Genomic DNA, 17,342 nt, shown 5'->3' on the forward strand with positions numbered 1-17,342 from the left:
AGCTACTGTTGCTTTTACAACGTTTAAATACTCTTTCAAAGGCAAGCATCAAAGATTGCCAGCCAAGCTGAAAACGTAAGCACAACTTCTGTCAGAGATCTGCCTAGAAACTTGCTAGAAACCAAAACATTCAAGATAGTCCAATACGCGCCTTTATAGCTAATTAGGCAGATTGCTTGCAAAGAATGCAAATAGCTTCAAGAATTTACCGACTTGTTTTTCTTTCACGTTTCAGGCTTTTTCACCTTGCAGGCATTGCTTTCTAAGTAGCTTATGACTCCGTTCAAATAACTTGAACTTGCAATAGAGTCGAACCATTAAGTAGATCATACCAGACCAAAAACTACATGCCCCATGCAGTTGAGCGCCAGCATTTGTAGTCAAACGTAGTTCTTGAAAAGCTTACCTTCAATGCTGACGCTAAATTAAACCTATAACGCAAGAGTGATTGCCTCTACAAGAAAGTATCAAGATGATGCTTCACCACAATAATTTCTTCCTGTTTCTTTTTTTATTTATTAATCCGTAAGATAATGTAGATCAAGACTTTGATGAATGAGGTTTAAGGTTTAATCCATAATATTTAATTTTGAAGTTGCTGTTTTTTGGATAATCGTTTGCGTAAGATAAGCATATAAGCACGATTAGGCGTGGGTTGTTGCATTAAACAAAAGTAAAAAAATCACTAAATTAAAGTCAGTAGGGTATAAAAGCTAAACGAAAAAAATAATTTCTACTAGCTGATACTAATGGTAGCCCAAGTACGCTAATAAATCTAAATTTGTGTGACAATATTTTTTTACAACAGGCTACTCTGCTATCTATGCTCCTCCTTTATCAAGGCATGAAACTGATGACATCTCGTAGCTTCACAATGGAAGCAAAGTGGTGGAGTTGTATGAGATTTTAGGGCTGTTCAAAACTAAAGTATTTCAAAATATTTCATTTTTTTTATTTTTTATAATTATTACACAACAATAACAACACAGATAAAGGCATAATTCTCAAAGATTTGATTGCCATCTAATGGGAAAATATATGTCAACCAAAAAGGTGCTCCTTCACTCTTTTCATTATAGGTTATTTATGCTCACAATTCCCATCATAAATAATGCAAAGGGAGAGTTCTGAAGGTTATGGCTGCACTTCTGCAGTAAGAGCTGACCTAAGCTCTCTCGAGGGGTTTTCAGGTTTGAAAACGAAGTACGGATTAGCGCTAATAAAGCAGAGTCTCAAATTTGTTTGTGGTCACGTCACGGCCCTTGCAAAGAAACATCCATGCAGAGGCTATCGAACGTAAATTTGAGAGGAGATCAAACAATAATCATATAATTTCTCTACTGCATGAGCCAATGTTTCCCAACCGGAAATCTACAAATCTTCACGAGTGCATTTGTATTAGGATGAAGTAGACCCAAGGTTGTTGAGAGGATAATTTGAGCTCGGTAGCCTACCAATAAGATTCTCATGCACTAAATCAAGACACTTCCAAGAAAAACGCATTATATCCAACAAATGCGAGATGTTTTTCAAGTTCTTGATCCCTTGGAATTATTAGGACTACGGACCCTAAAATCATCCTTGGTCCGGGCCTAAAAATACCCCCAGAACTTCCCTGTCAACACTACTCAATAGGCCTACTCCAATTTAAGCGCTAAAAGTAATTTCATTTACAAATAACTTTGCAAAACTTCCACTCAAGATCACGAATAGACGTTAAGACTGGACAATGGTCATGTTAGATATTTCTTTGTAGGGGTCTGTCATTAAAAAGGGTTGAAAAACGTAGTTATGACGTTACAGTTGAAGCTGTGGACTCAAAAAAGGTAAAAACTTGCAAGCTGTTTACTTAATAACAAGTGCTTCACAGATTGTTGTTAAAGGTGATAATCTTGAAAAGTCAAGTAATCCCTGCTTAAGATAGTGGTGTCAAAAGGGTACAGTTCACTTTAGAAAACTTAGCAATAGCGTAACCTACTCAAATTTTATTCTTCCGTCCAACCGGCTTAATTGGATTAAAAAACTTTGGATAAAACGCCGGTTGTTGTCATAAGTGAAACTTCGAGTGCTACTGATCCAGCACTTTTAATGTTCTGTTTAATTGAGCGTGGTAAATTTATATTTTGAATTTAATTCTCATTGAGTCAACACAGGTTTGGGCTGCTCGACACCTGCCCAAACATCTAGACCGCGTCGCCGCCACTGCCCAAGGGTGGTAAAAGGTAGAGCCCCTCGACCCTTGGAGTGGCGAAGAAGGTTCAAACGAAGAAGAAGAAGAAGAACACAGGTTTATCGTACACAATAAAAACCTAGCCTACTTATGCTGCCAGGTTTGTGTCAATACATTCAAAACGTAATTTGTGTCACCTTAGTGAAACAGAATGCAAAATGTCGCAAACAGTAGCCAAAATAAGTTGTTCAACAAGGCAATGCTTTTAGAGGTGTAACGTTCAATTCAATTCAATTCAATTTATTTTTCTTTGTCAGAATGCAAAAGAAATTATATTGTGAAAAAGAAATACAGTAACAAAACTGACAAAAGGAAAAGGTGGCAAAACCTTAATGGTTTAAGACGTGCATGAATGGATCTAATATTGCGGTATGCATCAATAAATATAGTTAAGCACGGCCACCAAACCTGATACTTTAAAATAAGTTGATGAATTAGTTAAGAATCAGTCGCCTCCTCGTTCCTGGAACAACTGGAGCGCCAATTCTTAAAGCAATGAGAACACGACTGAACCCAACATCACAAAAACAAACTAATATACACAGTTACACACACATATTGAAATTACGTAACGGACTATCAAAACAAGGACTATTTACAGATTTCATACAGAAATAAAGTGTTTGCAGCAACGATATTAAGTAGCCTATAGATTGCAGAACAAATACGTAATATGGCAGCTCATTATCAAGATAAAATGGTTAAAAAGCTTTGTTTTTTTAAATTAATTTCCTGCGCATGTAAGAGCATAAGAAGCATGATGATATAGCAGCGTGTTTTTGGTATTTCTAATAAGAGTTGAATCATCTTTTATAGCGTCAATGAGGGATGGAGTGTGACCATTTTTAGATGTTCACTGTTTCAGTAAACTTTAAGCATATACTATTTATACTGTAGTCTACTTCTATTTAAAAAAAAACAGTGGAGCTAACTCGGTTGAACTGCACCCTTTTTTAAATACAAGAAGAGTAAAATATGCTGAAAAAAGTAAATACCCAAAAAATAGTGACGCTACACCACTGAATGCGTGTAGCCTAAACTGTGCATTTTTCAAGGAATTCCAATGCCGATGTGCTCAGTTTTCAATCTCGGTAGTGAAAACTTGCACTTCTTGTCTAGCAAGCACTTAAATACAATTTCGATTCTCAAGCCAAACATAAAGTCAATGAATTAATATCCCACACAGATCTACACGCAACTTAAAACTTTGATTTAGTGAAAAAAGACCGTTTCTATGTACTGCTGTATCATTCATTTCAGATATAAATTTAATGTGCTTTCAAAATCAATCGCTGTAGACTGTATTGAGTTGTTTACGTGTAAATGAAGTGAGTCAAAGTGCTGAACAAAATACTTTCCTAACGGATAGAATTGCAAGTAGCCTACACATAGCTGTGTTACTGCTTTTTATTGTAAGCTTTTTAATACAAGCACATCAAGAGATGCGATTTGGACAGCAGCTGTACAAATGTTTGAACTTCTTTTAGGCTTCATTGATGGTTTTACAAACAAAATCATTCGTATCAGAAAAGTCAAATAAAAATAGAATATTTATAAGGACTTGTTCCACCAGAAACTACCAAATTTTGAATATTGACCAATAATAATTAACAATGAGATTATAGCTGTAGCTTACGAGCCAGAACAGGCTTTCCCACGTCATGGTTAAGTTTGGCTAATTTTCTTTTTCTATAATACTTATTTCATTGTTTAGTTAAATGAAACTAGAAAAACACTATTTAATGGTTCTAAATGTTTTTGCCATTTCTATACAAGCCGCATAGAGGAATTTGCTGAAAGTTTGTAATCCACATGAACCCAGATTAACTTCTGTTTTAATTGCCATAAAATCACTTCAAGCTTTGCACCGTGCAGTAAACAACTTAAGTTGCAGTGGTGTGTGAATGCACAACGACCATTGAGAAGCACACAGTAACACGACAACCTACAAAAAAGTTAAATGAACTTACATATAAAAACACAAACCAAGGCTGTTCCAACTTGTCCTTCTCAATTGAACGAAAAAATGGCCAAACTGTGTTTGATAGGTTCCCTGACTACACCCGTAACTGGCAAGGTAAAAAAAAGAGGAAGAAAGGTGCAGCACAAGCAAATAAACTTGTTCTTTTTCACATTAATTCAACATCTGCAGACGATGGATCATTGTGAAAAGGAACAGATTTGCTTGCTGGGTAAATATGTATGTCAATGTGAAAATATGGGCTATCCCAGATAACAAAATCCGTCATTTTTTTTACTTTGATTTAACGCCTCAGACAATGCGCAAGAGATGTTGAATCAATGTAAAAAAATGACGGATTTTGCTGTCTGGGACATTTCAAATTCTTTGCTAGATCAAATTATTGGCAATGATTTAACATAAGTTTTTGAACATCTTGAACAAAAAGTATAAACCCTAAACATGCGTTTTCTTGTAAGTAGTAAAGTGGCAAATGTAAGTATTTTTTTGAAATAATTTTTCCCATTTGAAGTTACGCCATTTGAAGAATGATTATACTGAGAATTTTTTTATTTGTTTAATAATGGAAAAATGTATGAGATAATTTTCATCCTCTGTCTGAAGCTCATTTTGAAGCTTAAAGCACTGACGCAGACCCAGTTACAGAGATTGACAGAGTAAAGTTTCCACATTTTGGAAGTGTCCAACTGTCCAAGGTGAGAATTACAATGCTATGTCAGGGGTCTCTCTATTTACAAGGAACAATAGAAAAAAAAAGAAAATAAGGGGATAAATCGAAAAAATGGTATTTTGTGTCAGCAACATGATTTTGCAAGGGAGGAGTAAAAAATTTAGGCGGCATCAGCCATTGTTTCCGCTCTGGTTACTTGATTGAATAAGCTGGAAGTTTATTTTATTAGATCAGGTAAATTGCACAATGTTAAACACTTATTCAATGAAGTAGCCAGAGCGGAAACAATGGCGGAAGCCACCTAAATTTCCTGCCCCTCCCTTCCAAAAATCATGTTGCTGACACAAAATATCACTTTTTTGATTGATCCCCTTATTTTCTTTTTTTTCTATTGTTCCGTGTAAATAGATATAGCCCCCTGACAGGCGCGGATCTATGGGGGGGCCCAAGGGGCCCGGGCCTCCCCCGAAATTTTATGAGAAATTGTTAAATGGTTTGATATGCTTCTAAACAGCTGATATTAGTCCCACAGCGGACTTACAACCCCCCTTTGGCACGCGTGTGACGTCACGATATTGAGAATGATGCTTTCAGTCTTCATGTCTCTAAAACAAAGTTTGCCTAATTTTAAACGAAACTGCATTAAAAGAGCGAGTTTTGCCAATACCAAACATTCAAACATCTCAGCCAAGAATTACCAACAAGAAAACATAGAGACTTAGCTTTATTACCGAAAAAATGCCGAAGAAAGCATGATCTTATCCTTTTGCTATGCCACCGGACAGCACCATTTCACAGGAATATTTATACCCATATTTTTGTTGAAAACGCTCTCAGAATGCACCAAATTCAAAGTAATTTTTCAAAATTTTCTGGGGGAGGCCCCCCAGACCCCCCGTCGCTGGGTGTCGCCTTCGGCGAACACGCCGTCCGGCTTCGCCCGCCGGCCGTCAAACCCCCCAAATTCCTGGCTACCCCACTGGTTGTTCATATCTGTTTTTTCTTTTTCTTACTTTTTAATTCATTTTCAAATTTTCTGGCCCCCCCCAAAGAAAACTCCTAGATCCGCACCTGCCCCCTGACATAGCATTCTAATTTTCACCTTGGACCAAACCTTATAAAAACTTTCATTTACATTTTGTCTATAAATTCATAAAAAATCAAGATTTTAAGATTAAAATTTTCTCAGTGGAGACACGACATCCATTCCTGAAAAGTTTAAGATAAGCGCAGTTTAAGATAAACATATAAAATTGACGAGAGAGGAGTGGCCACGACTGAAATAAGAAGATTGTGGAAGCTTTGATTTGTTATGTTATTTCTGTGTAATTATCTTATTAACTTATTAAGCGAGTGCAGGCCAATGAACAATTTGAACCATACCTACAGTAGCCTATTATTACGTCTATTTCTACATGAATCCGAAAGATTTTCTCAGCTTGATTGAAAAGATTTGCAATGCCATCCAAGGACAATCCAGGTCATCGCAAAAGCGAAAGTGTTAAAATGCAAAAAAATTTTCTTATCTAAGTTTTTGAAAGCAGTGACGTAGTTAGAAAGAAATTTTTCAGGGGGAATAGGCATCTGTTGCAAGGAAAACGTCATTCATCATGAATTACACCGGTATTCAATCTATCAATCAATTAATGGTTTATTTGCCAAAAACAGGAACAGTATATGGTCGAAATATGCAAGTTGTATAGCATAGCCTAAACACTGCAAAAGTGGCACAAGTTCCCATACTGACAGGGAGACAACGAAACGACCATATGGTTTACTAGTCAATTTCCACCTTGCAGAAATAATGATTTTGTCACTTTAGGCACAAAAAACATGTAACAGAAAAATACAATGTTTTCTCGCTTTAAAATACATACCAAAAGAAAAACAAACATTTTTTTCAGATAACGTTTACACAAATTTAGGCTACAAGAAATACTCAGCGATTAGATTTCCATGACATACAATTTACGATTCTCCATAGCTTTGTAAAATTAGGGCTTTTATCTCTTTTTTAAAACAATGAAATGATAAAACGTAACAATAGTATTAAAACATTTTTGTAGGTGTTTGCTCCCCCAAGCCCTCCCCCCGTAGCTACGTCCGCTTGAAGGTTGACTCCAAACTCCCGTATGTATTACGCCATTATTTACAAAAATCTAAAAGCAATAAAACAAATTTATGTCAGAGGTTTCTTTTAGCATTTGATAGATAGACGATAGCTTGTGTTGTTTTTCTTTGAGTTGAATCCTACCTAGCTAGCATTTTTTTCTTTTTACTTTGATCAAACGTCGGAAGACGTTGAATTAATGTAAAAAGGACTGATTTGGTAAATGGAAAACTTGTAACAATGCGGTTAGCGCGGTATTGCAACTGAGCCGCTGCAGCTTGCAGCATGGTTACTGGAGTGGTACTTTCTATCTTTATTTACCTTACAGTGCTGTGGTAGTCTAACTCTAACGAACACAGTGATTTATCACTTGTACTTTTCGAGAACAAATCATGATTTGAGCTCTTCAAGAAATCACATTTTTTCGGTTGCGTATTTGTAAAAGTTCTAATCTCAAGTAGTTCTGTTGGTAAAGTTTTTGAAAGATGCGCAGCTGAGTGACTACTGCGCTAGCTGAGTGACATTATTTACCTGAATTCACTCCTTTGCTGAGTGTAAAGTAGGAATAAAATTCAATATTACTTTTTAAGTTTTTGGTATGATCCATCATAACAGCGAACCAATGTAGATCGATTCAGAGGAAGAGTGGCGGACGCTTTAATAACTAAGCCACCAAGCCATTTTTTAAGGACAAGTTGCCTAGATAGGCTACCATCTCACCTTTGTGTGTACAGTATAATGCAATAAGCCCAGTCATCCAACGCCATAGCGTTCTGCTTGATGTAAATAGCTGAGTCGAGAGTTTGATGTTTTGAACTTCATTGCCACAACAGGCTGACAAACAACTAACCTTTTGGCAATAATGTTGAGCCAGTCAGCGTCAAAGCACATCTCATCGATATTTTACATATGTACGTAAACATTGTCGTGATTAATGAACATGATGTAATGAGTCCAACTTCACAACAAACAAAGAACAGGTCTTTTCGAACAAAGTTTATTATTACCACTATCTGTATAGGCTAGCTTCCAGATTTTATATTTGTTTTAACACTTTTGTGTGTGGGTGTGATCAGTAGCGTACTAGCGTTGACAGGGGGAGGGGGCAGGGTACTTTTGGACCACGGCTGGAAGTAATTTTAGGGGCCCAGAAAGTTTTTAGGGACCTGGAAAAATGAAGAAACCACAGCGTACTCTTTGAATTTTGTGGGTTTTTCTTACGAAATATCTTGATTTGGGGCTCAAAGACCTCATTGGTACGGGGCTCAAAATATTGTCCCAACGGCCCTTGGTGTGGTACCACAGTCCTGTAAACTACTTATTGTAAAATGAATAACTTTGACTATAAGACAGACCAAGCTATTCTTGTATAACCTAACATGCATGAAATAGCAGAGATCGACAGCTGTTTTATTACATTGTGTGGCATTGTACGAGCAATAGACTTGTTTCTGTTTAAAACACGGCAAGTACAGTAATACGCATTTTTCCCATCTTGGCAGAAATACAAATTTGAATATACCCAATGGGACATGGGCGGGATGCAGTTGTAGTAGACATTTTTGATACTGCAAGCAAAATATTACAAACACATAAGTCTTTTTGCACCACACCTTCGCTATGGTAAATGACGTATGTTAAAAAGCAACGTGCTACTGATGGAGAAACAGCGGGGCTACAAAATAATATTGAAGCTTCTAATATCACTGTATTTTGCATATTGGTTCATCGGAGATTGCCTGTTTATTCACTGATCCCAAGAGAAAACAGCTTATTGAATTGTTTACACAGCTAATCCTGTATGTAGGTAGCCTACGAATCAAAGCCGCCACGCAGTTCTTCCAACAATTGCCCGATTAGTTTTGGCTTCATACTTGAAATATTCGAAAAATCAGTGCGCACATGTAGGCTACCATCATGTCATGCTTTATTTATGATGCAAATACATTTTTGCATTTTCTTTGTATTTATTATTTTTAACGCGAAGTACATTCACATTTTGCTTGCAGGAAGAGTTGGTTTGCTCCTCCTACAACTAGCCTACGAAAGTTCTTGCTGTTGCTATCAAATTTAGGCTACATTTTAAGAATGGGCTGGAGCGATTTGGCACAGCTTAATGGCTGTTGGCTATTCGGCAGTCCTTGAAGAAATGACCTGGAAGAACAATAGGTGGCTCCCGCAGGCATGGTATGTAATGGTGGAACACTAAAGAATATAATTTCACCCGTATGTGTCAGACTTGCATCTTGAAGCACAAAAGCAGCTGGCTTTAAATGACCTGTCCCGGGTGTGTAATTTAAACCTAGTGGTAAATGTCTTGGTACAGAAAGAAAAGCATTCGTTCCAGGGATAGCGTTTGTGTTGGCCAAGTGGTTGGTTGCAGCAGAAAGAAGCAAAGGCTCTGGAAATGATTGGTTTGAGATCACATTGTAAGGGGATAGCTGCAATTAAAACAAAGAAAGGTCAATGTAGCTTAAATTACCGTCTGGTAGCCTGGAATACAAAAGTTTTAAACCAGTTACAACCAAAGCTGGATTTCAACAAGAGCTGGCACCCAGTCCTTGATTTTAAATTTATTAACTTCTAGTTTTTTATCAGGAAGTGTATTTGCTGTATCAGCAGTTATCACAAGTTTAGCAATGCAATCAAAGTTTGAAGCTCATGATGACAACTATACTGTAGAATTTTGATGAAAATTACACTCTTTCTCACTAGCGCCAGTCAGTGGACATAAATCAATCGATCAATCAAATTGTCTGCTGCGCGGCGAAACGGTGAGAGTGCACGCAAGCTCGCCCATACTTGAAGATAGACAGGAAGACGGTCTTTTTCGTCTTTGAGAAGTAAATGCATTCGATTTATTGCAACTTTTGATTGGAAGTGTTTATAGCAGCCACTTACTGTTCTTGGTGTGGTTTTCATTCGAGCTTGTCCTATTCTCTCATATGGAGACCACCTTGGTTTTGGGGGCTTTCCTTCCAGCATATTTTTGTGTTTTTGACTCAGCAAGTGCTGGAAGGGATAGTTTGGTTTTAATACGGATCCGTTATAAACAAATGAAATCACGTAACTTCCCAACGATTTAAATAAAATATTGATGTCTCTCGAATAAAATTTTAGCTGGTTGGCTGTTTTCTCAAATAAATTTCTAAACTTTTATCCATGGACTTCTAAATAGTAGCATCTGGACTGGAAACGCAGTGACCAACAAAAGGCCAAACAGTTGGTACAACAGTAGGGTGCATCATCTGCCCCTCATTTTTTTGTTTGGTTTTCTGCAGTGGATTAAAATGTTCCTTTTTATGATTGTTGAAGATGTGCAACTTTTCAGAAGAATCCATTAACATCTAGGGGTACCACAATTGGATTAAATTATGTCATTTTTTGTTATTTTGGGGTAATTCCATGGCTACTGGTACAGTTGTTGAACCATATGCCGGAGATTTTTCATGAAATTTCATATGTAGAATCTCCATAAAATTCTAAGAAAAGTAATACCAATTTTATCAAAATCGGCCCACTACTTTTTGAGATATCGGCGATTGAAAATTGGCCCTTTTCGTGATCGCTCATGCGTAAAATTTAACTGCAAATTTTGTTTGACCTATTATGAAGGTGTTTCAAATGGTAACTTGAAAATTCCAATGCATATGAGTTATCCAAAGTAAGGAGATTCCGAAAAGATATATTGTTTGTTTGTTTTTATATCACTATAGGCCACCAAGTGGCTAGTTTCACACATGCCTATTTGTGATCAGTCATGCATGACGAAACTTTGATCGCCTATAGCAAATAACACTCTGCTTGGATTTTTCTGCAACTTGGCTTAAATGAAAGGTAATTTTCTTGGCTTTCTAGCTTCCAAAGATGAAGTGGGATATTTAAGTAAAAATGAGGTAGTTTGCTGTAGTAAGTGTACCATGTATTTTTTAAAGTGAAGGAAGGATAGGTAGCATAGTTTAAACAACTGACTGAGGGGAGACGGTAAAACCAATTCCATGACCGGTTACAACGTCTTATACAACGGTTACAATGTTAATTGGAATTCTCATGAATTAGACAAACACAAACTGAATGGGTTCAGGAAGCTTCTCCCAAAACGCACCATTTTGGCTTTAATGTGCAAGATTTTGACAAACCAATCTTCATATCTGGTTGTCTTTTTTAAACTCCTGATGCAACTCATTTAGTGTCACCAAAATCTCAATCACGTCAACAAAGAGCTTTCCCTCAAGAGATTATTGATTCTGTGTTGAAGTTCCATGAAGATGATGAATTTAGTAGGTTACTGCTAGGTCAAAAGGATAAAGTGTCTGTGGGCAAAAATGCTATCATGACATGACATGGATGACAGTTGATAGAGCAGAAATTGTTACGATGATCACGAGGGTTTCAGATTGCATAGAAAGCTTGATTGAGAAGCTGGTCTAACTTCTTCCACATAGTTATATGTCCAAAGCACAATCAAAATATTACAATCCAGAAAAGAAAATTTGCAAGAAGGTGAAGTTTTGATTGCAATAAACTTTTCATAGAATTATTCCTTTCATGTGCAAAATGAAATTCAGGGCTTTCACTGGACACACGCCCAAGCAACTAAGCATCTAGTGCTTTGCTATTACAAAAACACCGACTCCGACATGGTTGAACACTTATCCCTTTGCTTTCTATCAGACATAATGGTTCATGACGTACAAATGGTGTATTACCTTCAAATTGCAAAGTTTAAACGTCTTGTCAAATTTATCTTGTCGTGCTATGGCTGATACTGGTTTTTAGCACCGTGCCAAACTGCCAAGTCAATGCACCAACAAACGACTTGCGCTTTATTGAAGTCCTACACCAATACAAAGAAGAAGACAAGCTAGTAGCAGAAGTAGCGCTCAAGCATTTCATGCTACACACATGGTACTTGTCTGGGGAACTTGCTCCCTTTGCCCTTTTCAGCATCAAGACACTGCCAGCTGAGAAAGCAGCAATACTAGCAAGAGCAATACTAAAGAAAATGAAAAGTTTCAGACAGCCATTAAAAAGATTTGGAGAAGGTTTTGGAAAGCCAGGGTTGATTCCAGTGTTGCCAGCAACCAAGTTGGCTGATCTAATCAATGAAGATTCCTGGTTCCTTTTTGCAGCACTAAAGCTTGGCCATTGTACAAGTTTCATGGACGAAGATGTTCTTCAGTGAGACAGATGTCCTTCATATGGAGCTTGCTGCACAGTTGTAAGGCAGCTAAGAGTAATGAATGATGCAGCTGAACGGGGTGTCAAGCTTGGATGCGACTATCTTTCATCGGCAAAGTCTGAACAGAGATTTCAAACTGTTCTGCAGACTGTTGAAGGCAACTATCAGCAGTGCCGAATTTACGGAAGAAGGAAATAAACAACAATGTTCAATGGATACTGCATATTTAGTTGAACAGGAAACTGTGCCTTTTCAAACTGTGTTAATTTAATTCGGAAAATACAGAATTTTGCAAATTCGGCAAAACAATGTGCATTTATTGGTGTTTTGTGACCAAAACAGTGAATGTTAAAGTTTAGATAAAGTTCAGCGAATATTTTTTTTGCAATAAAATGATCAAAAGGTGTGCAGTTTAGAGAGAAAAACCCTAAGAGTGATTTAACGCTTTTGGACTAACGGTACATATATGTGTACCACAGACATGCCATCTGAAACTAGGGTTTTCGCATTTTTCGCTCGACGTCTATATATCAAAAATTCATTCGCGATGTGGTACCCCTAGATCCAAATCATTTCGCATAAAACTTCACAAGTTTGTTTACTTTGACAAAAGGAACACTTCTGACAACTGCAGAACAAAATTTGAACGAAAAAGGGCAGATGATGCACCTAACAACAGTTGGCCAACAGTGGGCCAACAGGGTTAGTTACTTGGCTGTTGGCCCACTGTTGGCCAACTGTTGTACCAACTGTTTGGCCTTTTGTTGGTCACTGCGTTTCCAGTCCAGATGCTACTCTTTAGAAGTCCATGCTTTTATCGAACCAAAACGTAAAAACAAATTAAATTAATCCATTTGTTCTGATATACACATTGCAAACATTCACTTAACTTAGTTACCTGAGAAAGTTGGATTTCGGAATTAAGCGTCAACTTGCATATGCTGCAGTGATACTGTTGCTGTAAACAGAATAAATTAATTGGCATTGAATGTAACTTACAGTCACAGCAGACTACAAGTTAGAATCAGGCTTTGCTTTAAAAAGTGTTTAAATTGATTGAGACCAAACGAAGATGATCACCAATCGCATTTCACGTTTGGATTTTGTCGCTTCTACCCATGCTTCTACCTTTTTCTATACCTCTGCTACGTTTGGATTGTATTATTTTCGTTGTGGTGGTCAGAAATAAAAACGTAAGTAAACTGATCTATTAAAATTTGCATTTCTATCGCTTGTATAAAAAATTACTTGAATACTTGCTGATACTTTCGGGTTTCTATTAACTTCGAACTGGGGAAAACTTGTTACACCTTTCTTGTTGCAGCAAAAACGCTACAATTTTCCACTTAATTAATTGGTCAGTGGAAGCATGACGTCATGCAGATAATTTTGAAACACAAACTGTAGCTTACCGCTCGTAGTTTAGTTTTGTCCTCACGGTCTGGTTTGGGTGGTATCGGAATCCCTTGCAGAACGTTTTTGTGACGTAAGCTGCTGATATGTTGCTTCATTTGATTTTCGGAATTGACGTAGAGGCCACATACGTCACAGTAAAGGGAGCGCTTGAGCACTGTGAAGATACCAGTACCGTATTACAAAATAAAACTTTACTTTTTACTGGAAAATAGTTTGGACTAAACGAGCCCAATAGTAAATCGGAAAGGAACACTTGCTCAAGCGTCTCTTCAGAAAAATTGAGAAAAATATTCTATATAACCTACTTTAGAGAGACGATTTCGAGTGTTTCAGAACATTGGGCCTCGTGGTTGAGACCCTTGTTGTAGGCTATCTGATTTATTATTTTGAAAGCACACGTTATCTTACCTCTTTCCATGGGCTTTTCTACTTTGGATACGTAGAAAGGAAGAGGACCGGAAATATGATTTTTTTCTACTGCGACAGAAAAGTTTGTTTGTTTTTGCAAAAAGCTTAAACGAACATCATCGACTTGAGAGGTTTCTGGAAGAAACGGAGAGCTCAATTCTTTCGATGATTGCTTGGAGTCCTGAATTGTTTCACGTTTTCCTTCCTCTAAGTTTTCATTCTTTGTTTGTGGGGCGCGTGTTCCAAAAAGCAACGTTTTTTCACTTATGTTGATATTTTCGGTAAATTTTTCCATTGGATCCTAACATATAAAAAAACAAAGCCAAAGGTTTGTAATCTGTACTTTAAAGTTTTGTGATGGGTTTTAACCTAATTTTGATGACATTTCATTGCTTCAACTGAGGATAGACTATGGGAAGCATAGTTTACGTGAGAGCCATACAACGTTTCAGATAAGCAACTGTCAGATAAAGGTTCATGAACACCGGAAGTCTGCATTGAACAATAAGATACCGTTGCATTACTAGTTTCGCATGGTACTTTCACACGTTACTTGTGTTTGAGTCAGATTTTAAGTGTATTTCCGCATTGGTAAACTGTGTTGCAACCACCAGTTAGTGCAGACCATGGAAGGACAGTTGAAAACAAAGGCGGGCAACATACGGCCGCGGGCCGGATCCGGCTGCGACGGGATTTTGAGCGGTCCGCAGACAGTTCTCGGTTTTACATGATAATGTGGCCCGCTGCCACACTCTGCCACAATCCCCCCTTCAAGGTAAAGCTAAAAGAGTTTTCTCGGCAGCTCAGTCAACATATCACAGCACAGCACTTTTCAACACTCGAAACTATGGCTTTCCAGATGATGGCAACTGAGAAGTACATCAACATGATATCTGCACTAGACAATGAATGCGGTCGTCGTTTTGTGGACTTCTAGAAATTTTCTGCTGATTTTGATATCTTGTCATCACCCTTTACAACTTACTTTAAAAAGATCCAGGATGCTCTACAGCTAGAAGTGATTGATTTACAGTGTGACTTTACCCTGAAGAGAAATTCCAGTCTGAAAGCATTGACAAATTTTATGCGTCACGGAATGACCATCGTTTTCAGGTTACCAAGTTTGGCCTTAAATCTACTTATTCTGTTTGGGTCTACATACATTTGCGAGCAAAGATTTTCGGCCATGAACATTAACAATATAAAGCTGCGTCCTAATCTAACTGATGTTCACGTGCAGTCTTTACTGAGGATTTCTACGACCGACATGCAGCTAAAGTTCAAAAAACTTGTCTACGACTTTAATCGACCACAGATGTCTCATTGACTTTATCAACTATTGGAGTACATTACGTTAATAAATTACATAATTACTGCTTTTGATCTGTATGCTTTAATGTTTGCATTAAATACGATTTATTCCTCGCATAGGTGGATAAATACTCGATTGATGTATCGATACAGGAATCCGGCCCGCCAAGTACTTTATTTTTTCATATCGGGCCCGCCCCTGGTTTAAAATCAAATGATCAACAGTTTGCCTTGGGAAAAAAAACGGCAAACTGTTGATCGTTTGTTTTCAGACTATCCGTGGACTGCACTACCTGGTGGTTGCAACACAGTTTACCAAACCGGAAATATTTTTGAACACTGGCTTAAGGACAATTAAGAGCCAACGATGGAATTTATGGTAAAGGTGTTGAAAACAAACTACCTTGAATACAAAATGTTGAAAACAATTGGCAATTACCTCAATATCTTTCGAAAAGACCTCATCTTTTCGTTCTTGAAAAGTTGACTTGTCCAAGCTTTCAACATAAGTGATTTTCTTCATGATCGTTGATTTAGTGACAGTATTTGACATAGAGATGTCTCTAATCATCAGAGCAAGTTATAAAACAGATAGGAATTTGAGAGTTTGTCCCTTTCGCACATTTAATTTTTTGGTTGGATTACTTTAACCTTTCCGTAGAACTTGGTTGATTTGGCAGCTTTTATTTTGTGATTTGCTTGTGCTGAGTTGCTATTATGGTGCAAGAAAGTGAAAATCTGCAAGCTTTTTATAGTTTGTCTGGCACAAACTTTGATTTTTATTGATTGCATGTGCCTCCTGTACTGCTTTATTCTGCCAGATATTGAGATTCTGTTGAAGTTGACGAATCGTGGTGTCGCTTTGTCCTCAAATGCTGTGCACCTCCAAATGCTGTACGGTGTACAGTACACGTCTTATAAATAGAATCTCTACTTACTATACTCACTTACTTGGTAAATGAAAGCCTATGTGCAATATATCGGCTGAAGAATTAGTATAAATAAGGCATATCTCAATAAAGTTAGTATAAAATAGACACCCTCAATTCACAGACTCAACCGGTGGCAGCAGCAAGAACAAGATATTTGCATATAATTTGCAGGTATTTAATGGTGAATAGTGACATCAGAAAAAAATCTGTATTTTATAAAATTACCATTAGCTCTTATAAAAATTCAATATTTTGGATCCTTTATAGATGATAATTATAAACCGCTTTCTCAAAACTGGCGACAGCAGCGCCACCGAACGAATACGTTAAGTTGATTACCGTTTGACTTTACTGTACAAAAAAGTGATAAAATATTTTTGTTTATCCATGCACAAATACAAAAGGGCATTAGTCTTTGTCAAAAGAAGCTTTGTGAGATAGGCTCGAGCCTTATTTTATTTCAATGATGATATGACACATTTCTACATTGATTTTGTCATGATTTGTCTGGATTAAAAACTTGAAAAAACAATAACCTCCAGACAAAATTGCTTACTTGAGATAAACCTTTAAATGTTAATACTCGACTTCGAGGATATTATTTCAGGTCGTAGTCAGGATTAACTTTTACCAAAAAAAAAAAATGAAGCGGATATCCTGATTTAAGGACAGAGCCAGAAGAAATATGGTGAGCACTATCAGGCTCCCTTTATATGAGACATGTAGCCCTATAACGTTCGGACAATCAGATCAATGATATAATTATTGATTCATGATTAGTGGCAAAAAATGCGTCTCAAAGGGAGAGATGAAAAATTCCGAACCACTTCCACCTGCTCCACGAACTTGGTAAATGAACGTTTTATCGTTCCGTATTCAACATTTGGTCAGTTTTACGCAGTGGCGGGTCCAGGAGAGGGGAGAGGAATGGAGCAATCGCATCTCCAAAAACACAGAAAAGTACGCTAACTTTATTCAAGGCGTATTTTCAAGACCTACACATCATTGTGTTTTGTTAAAATCGCCCATCCCTCCTGGATCCGATCCTGGTTTTACAGATACATATCTTTCAGCCACGGCTACGTTTTAAAAACAAACTTTC

At 37.3% G+C, this 17,342-nt stretch overlaps 2 protein-coding genes across 2 annotated transcripts in view; one reads left to right on the forward strand and one right to left on the reverse strand.

Annotated features, from left to right (window-relative positions):
- The window catches only part of LOC145783507 (E3 ubiquitin-protein ligase RNF14-like), a 311,490-nt gene that overhangs the window by 271,757 nt on the left and 22,391 nt on the right, over nucleotides 1-17,342 (forward strand). The window lies entirely within an intron of this gene.
- Nucleotides 8,291-15,874, reverse strand: LOC145783564 (uncharacterized). The gene is made up of 6 exons (XM_082595461.1): nucleotides 15,748-15,874; nucleotides 13,998-14,298; nucleotides 13,586-13,743; nucleotides 13,072-13,131; nucleotides 9,893-10,003; nucleotides 8,291-9,432 (listed from the first exon to the last, which is right to left on the reverse strand). The coding sequence occupies exons 1-6, from the start codon at nucleotides 15,859-15,861 to the stop codon at nucleotides 9,067-9,069; spliced, it is 1,110 nt and encodes a 369-aa protein (XP_082451587.1). The 5' UTR covers nucleotides 15,862-15,874; the 3' UTR covers nucleotides 8,291-9,066.

This window comes from Aplidium turbinatum, chromosome 14, assembly GCF_918807975.1.
Source record: "Aplidium turbinatum chromosome 14, kaAplTurb1.1, whole genome shotgun sequence".
Lineage (NCBI taxonomy): Eukaryota > Metazoa > Chordata > Ascidiacea > Aplousobranchia > Polyclinidae > Aplidium > Aplidium turbinatum.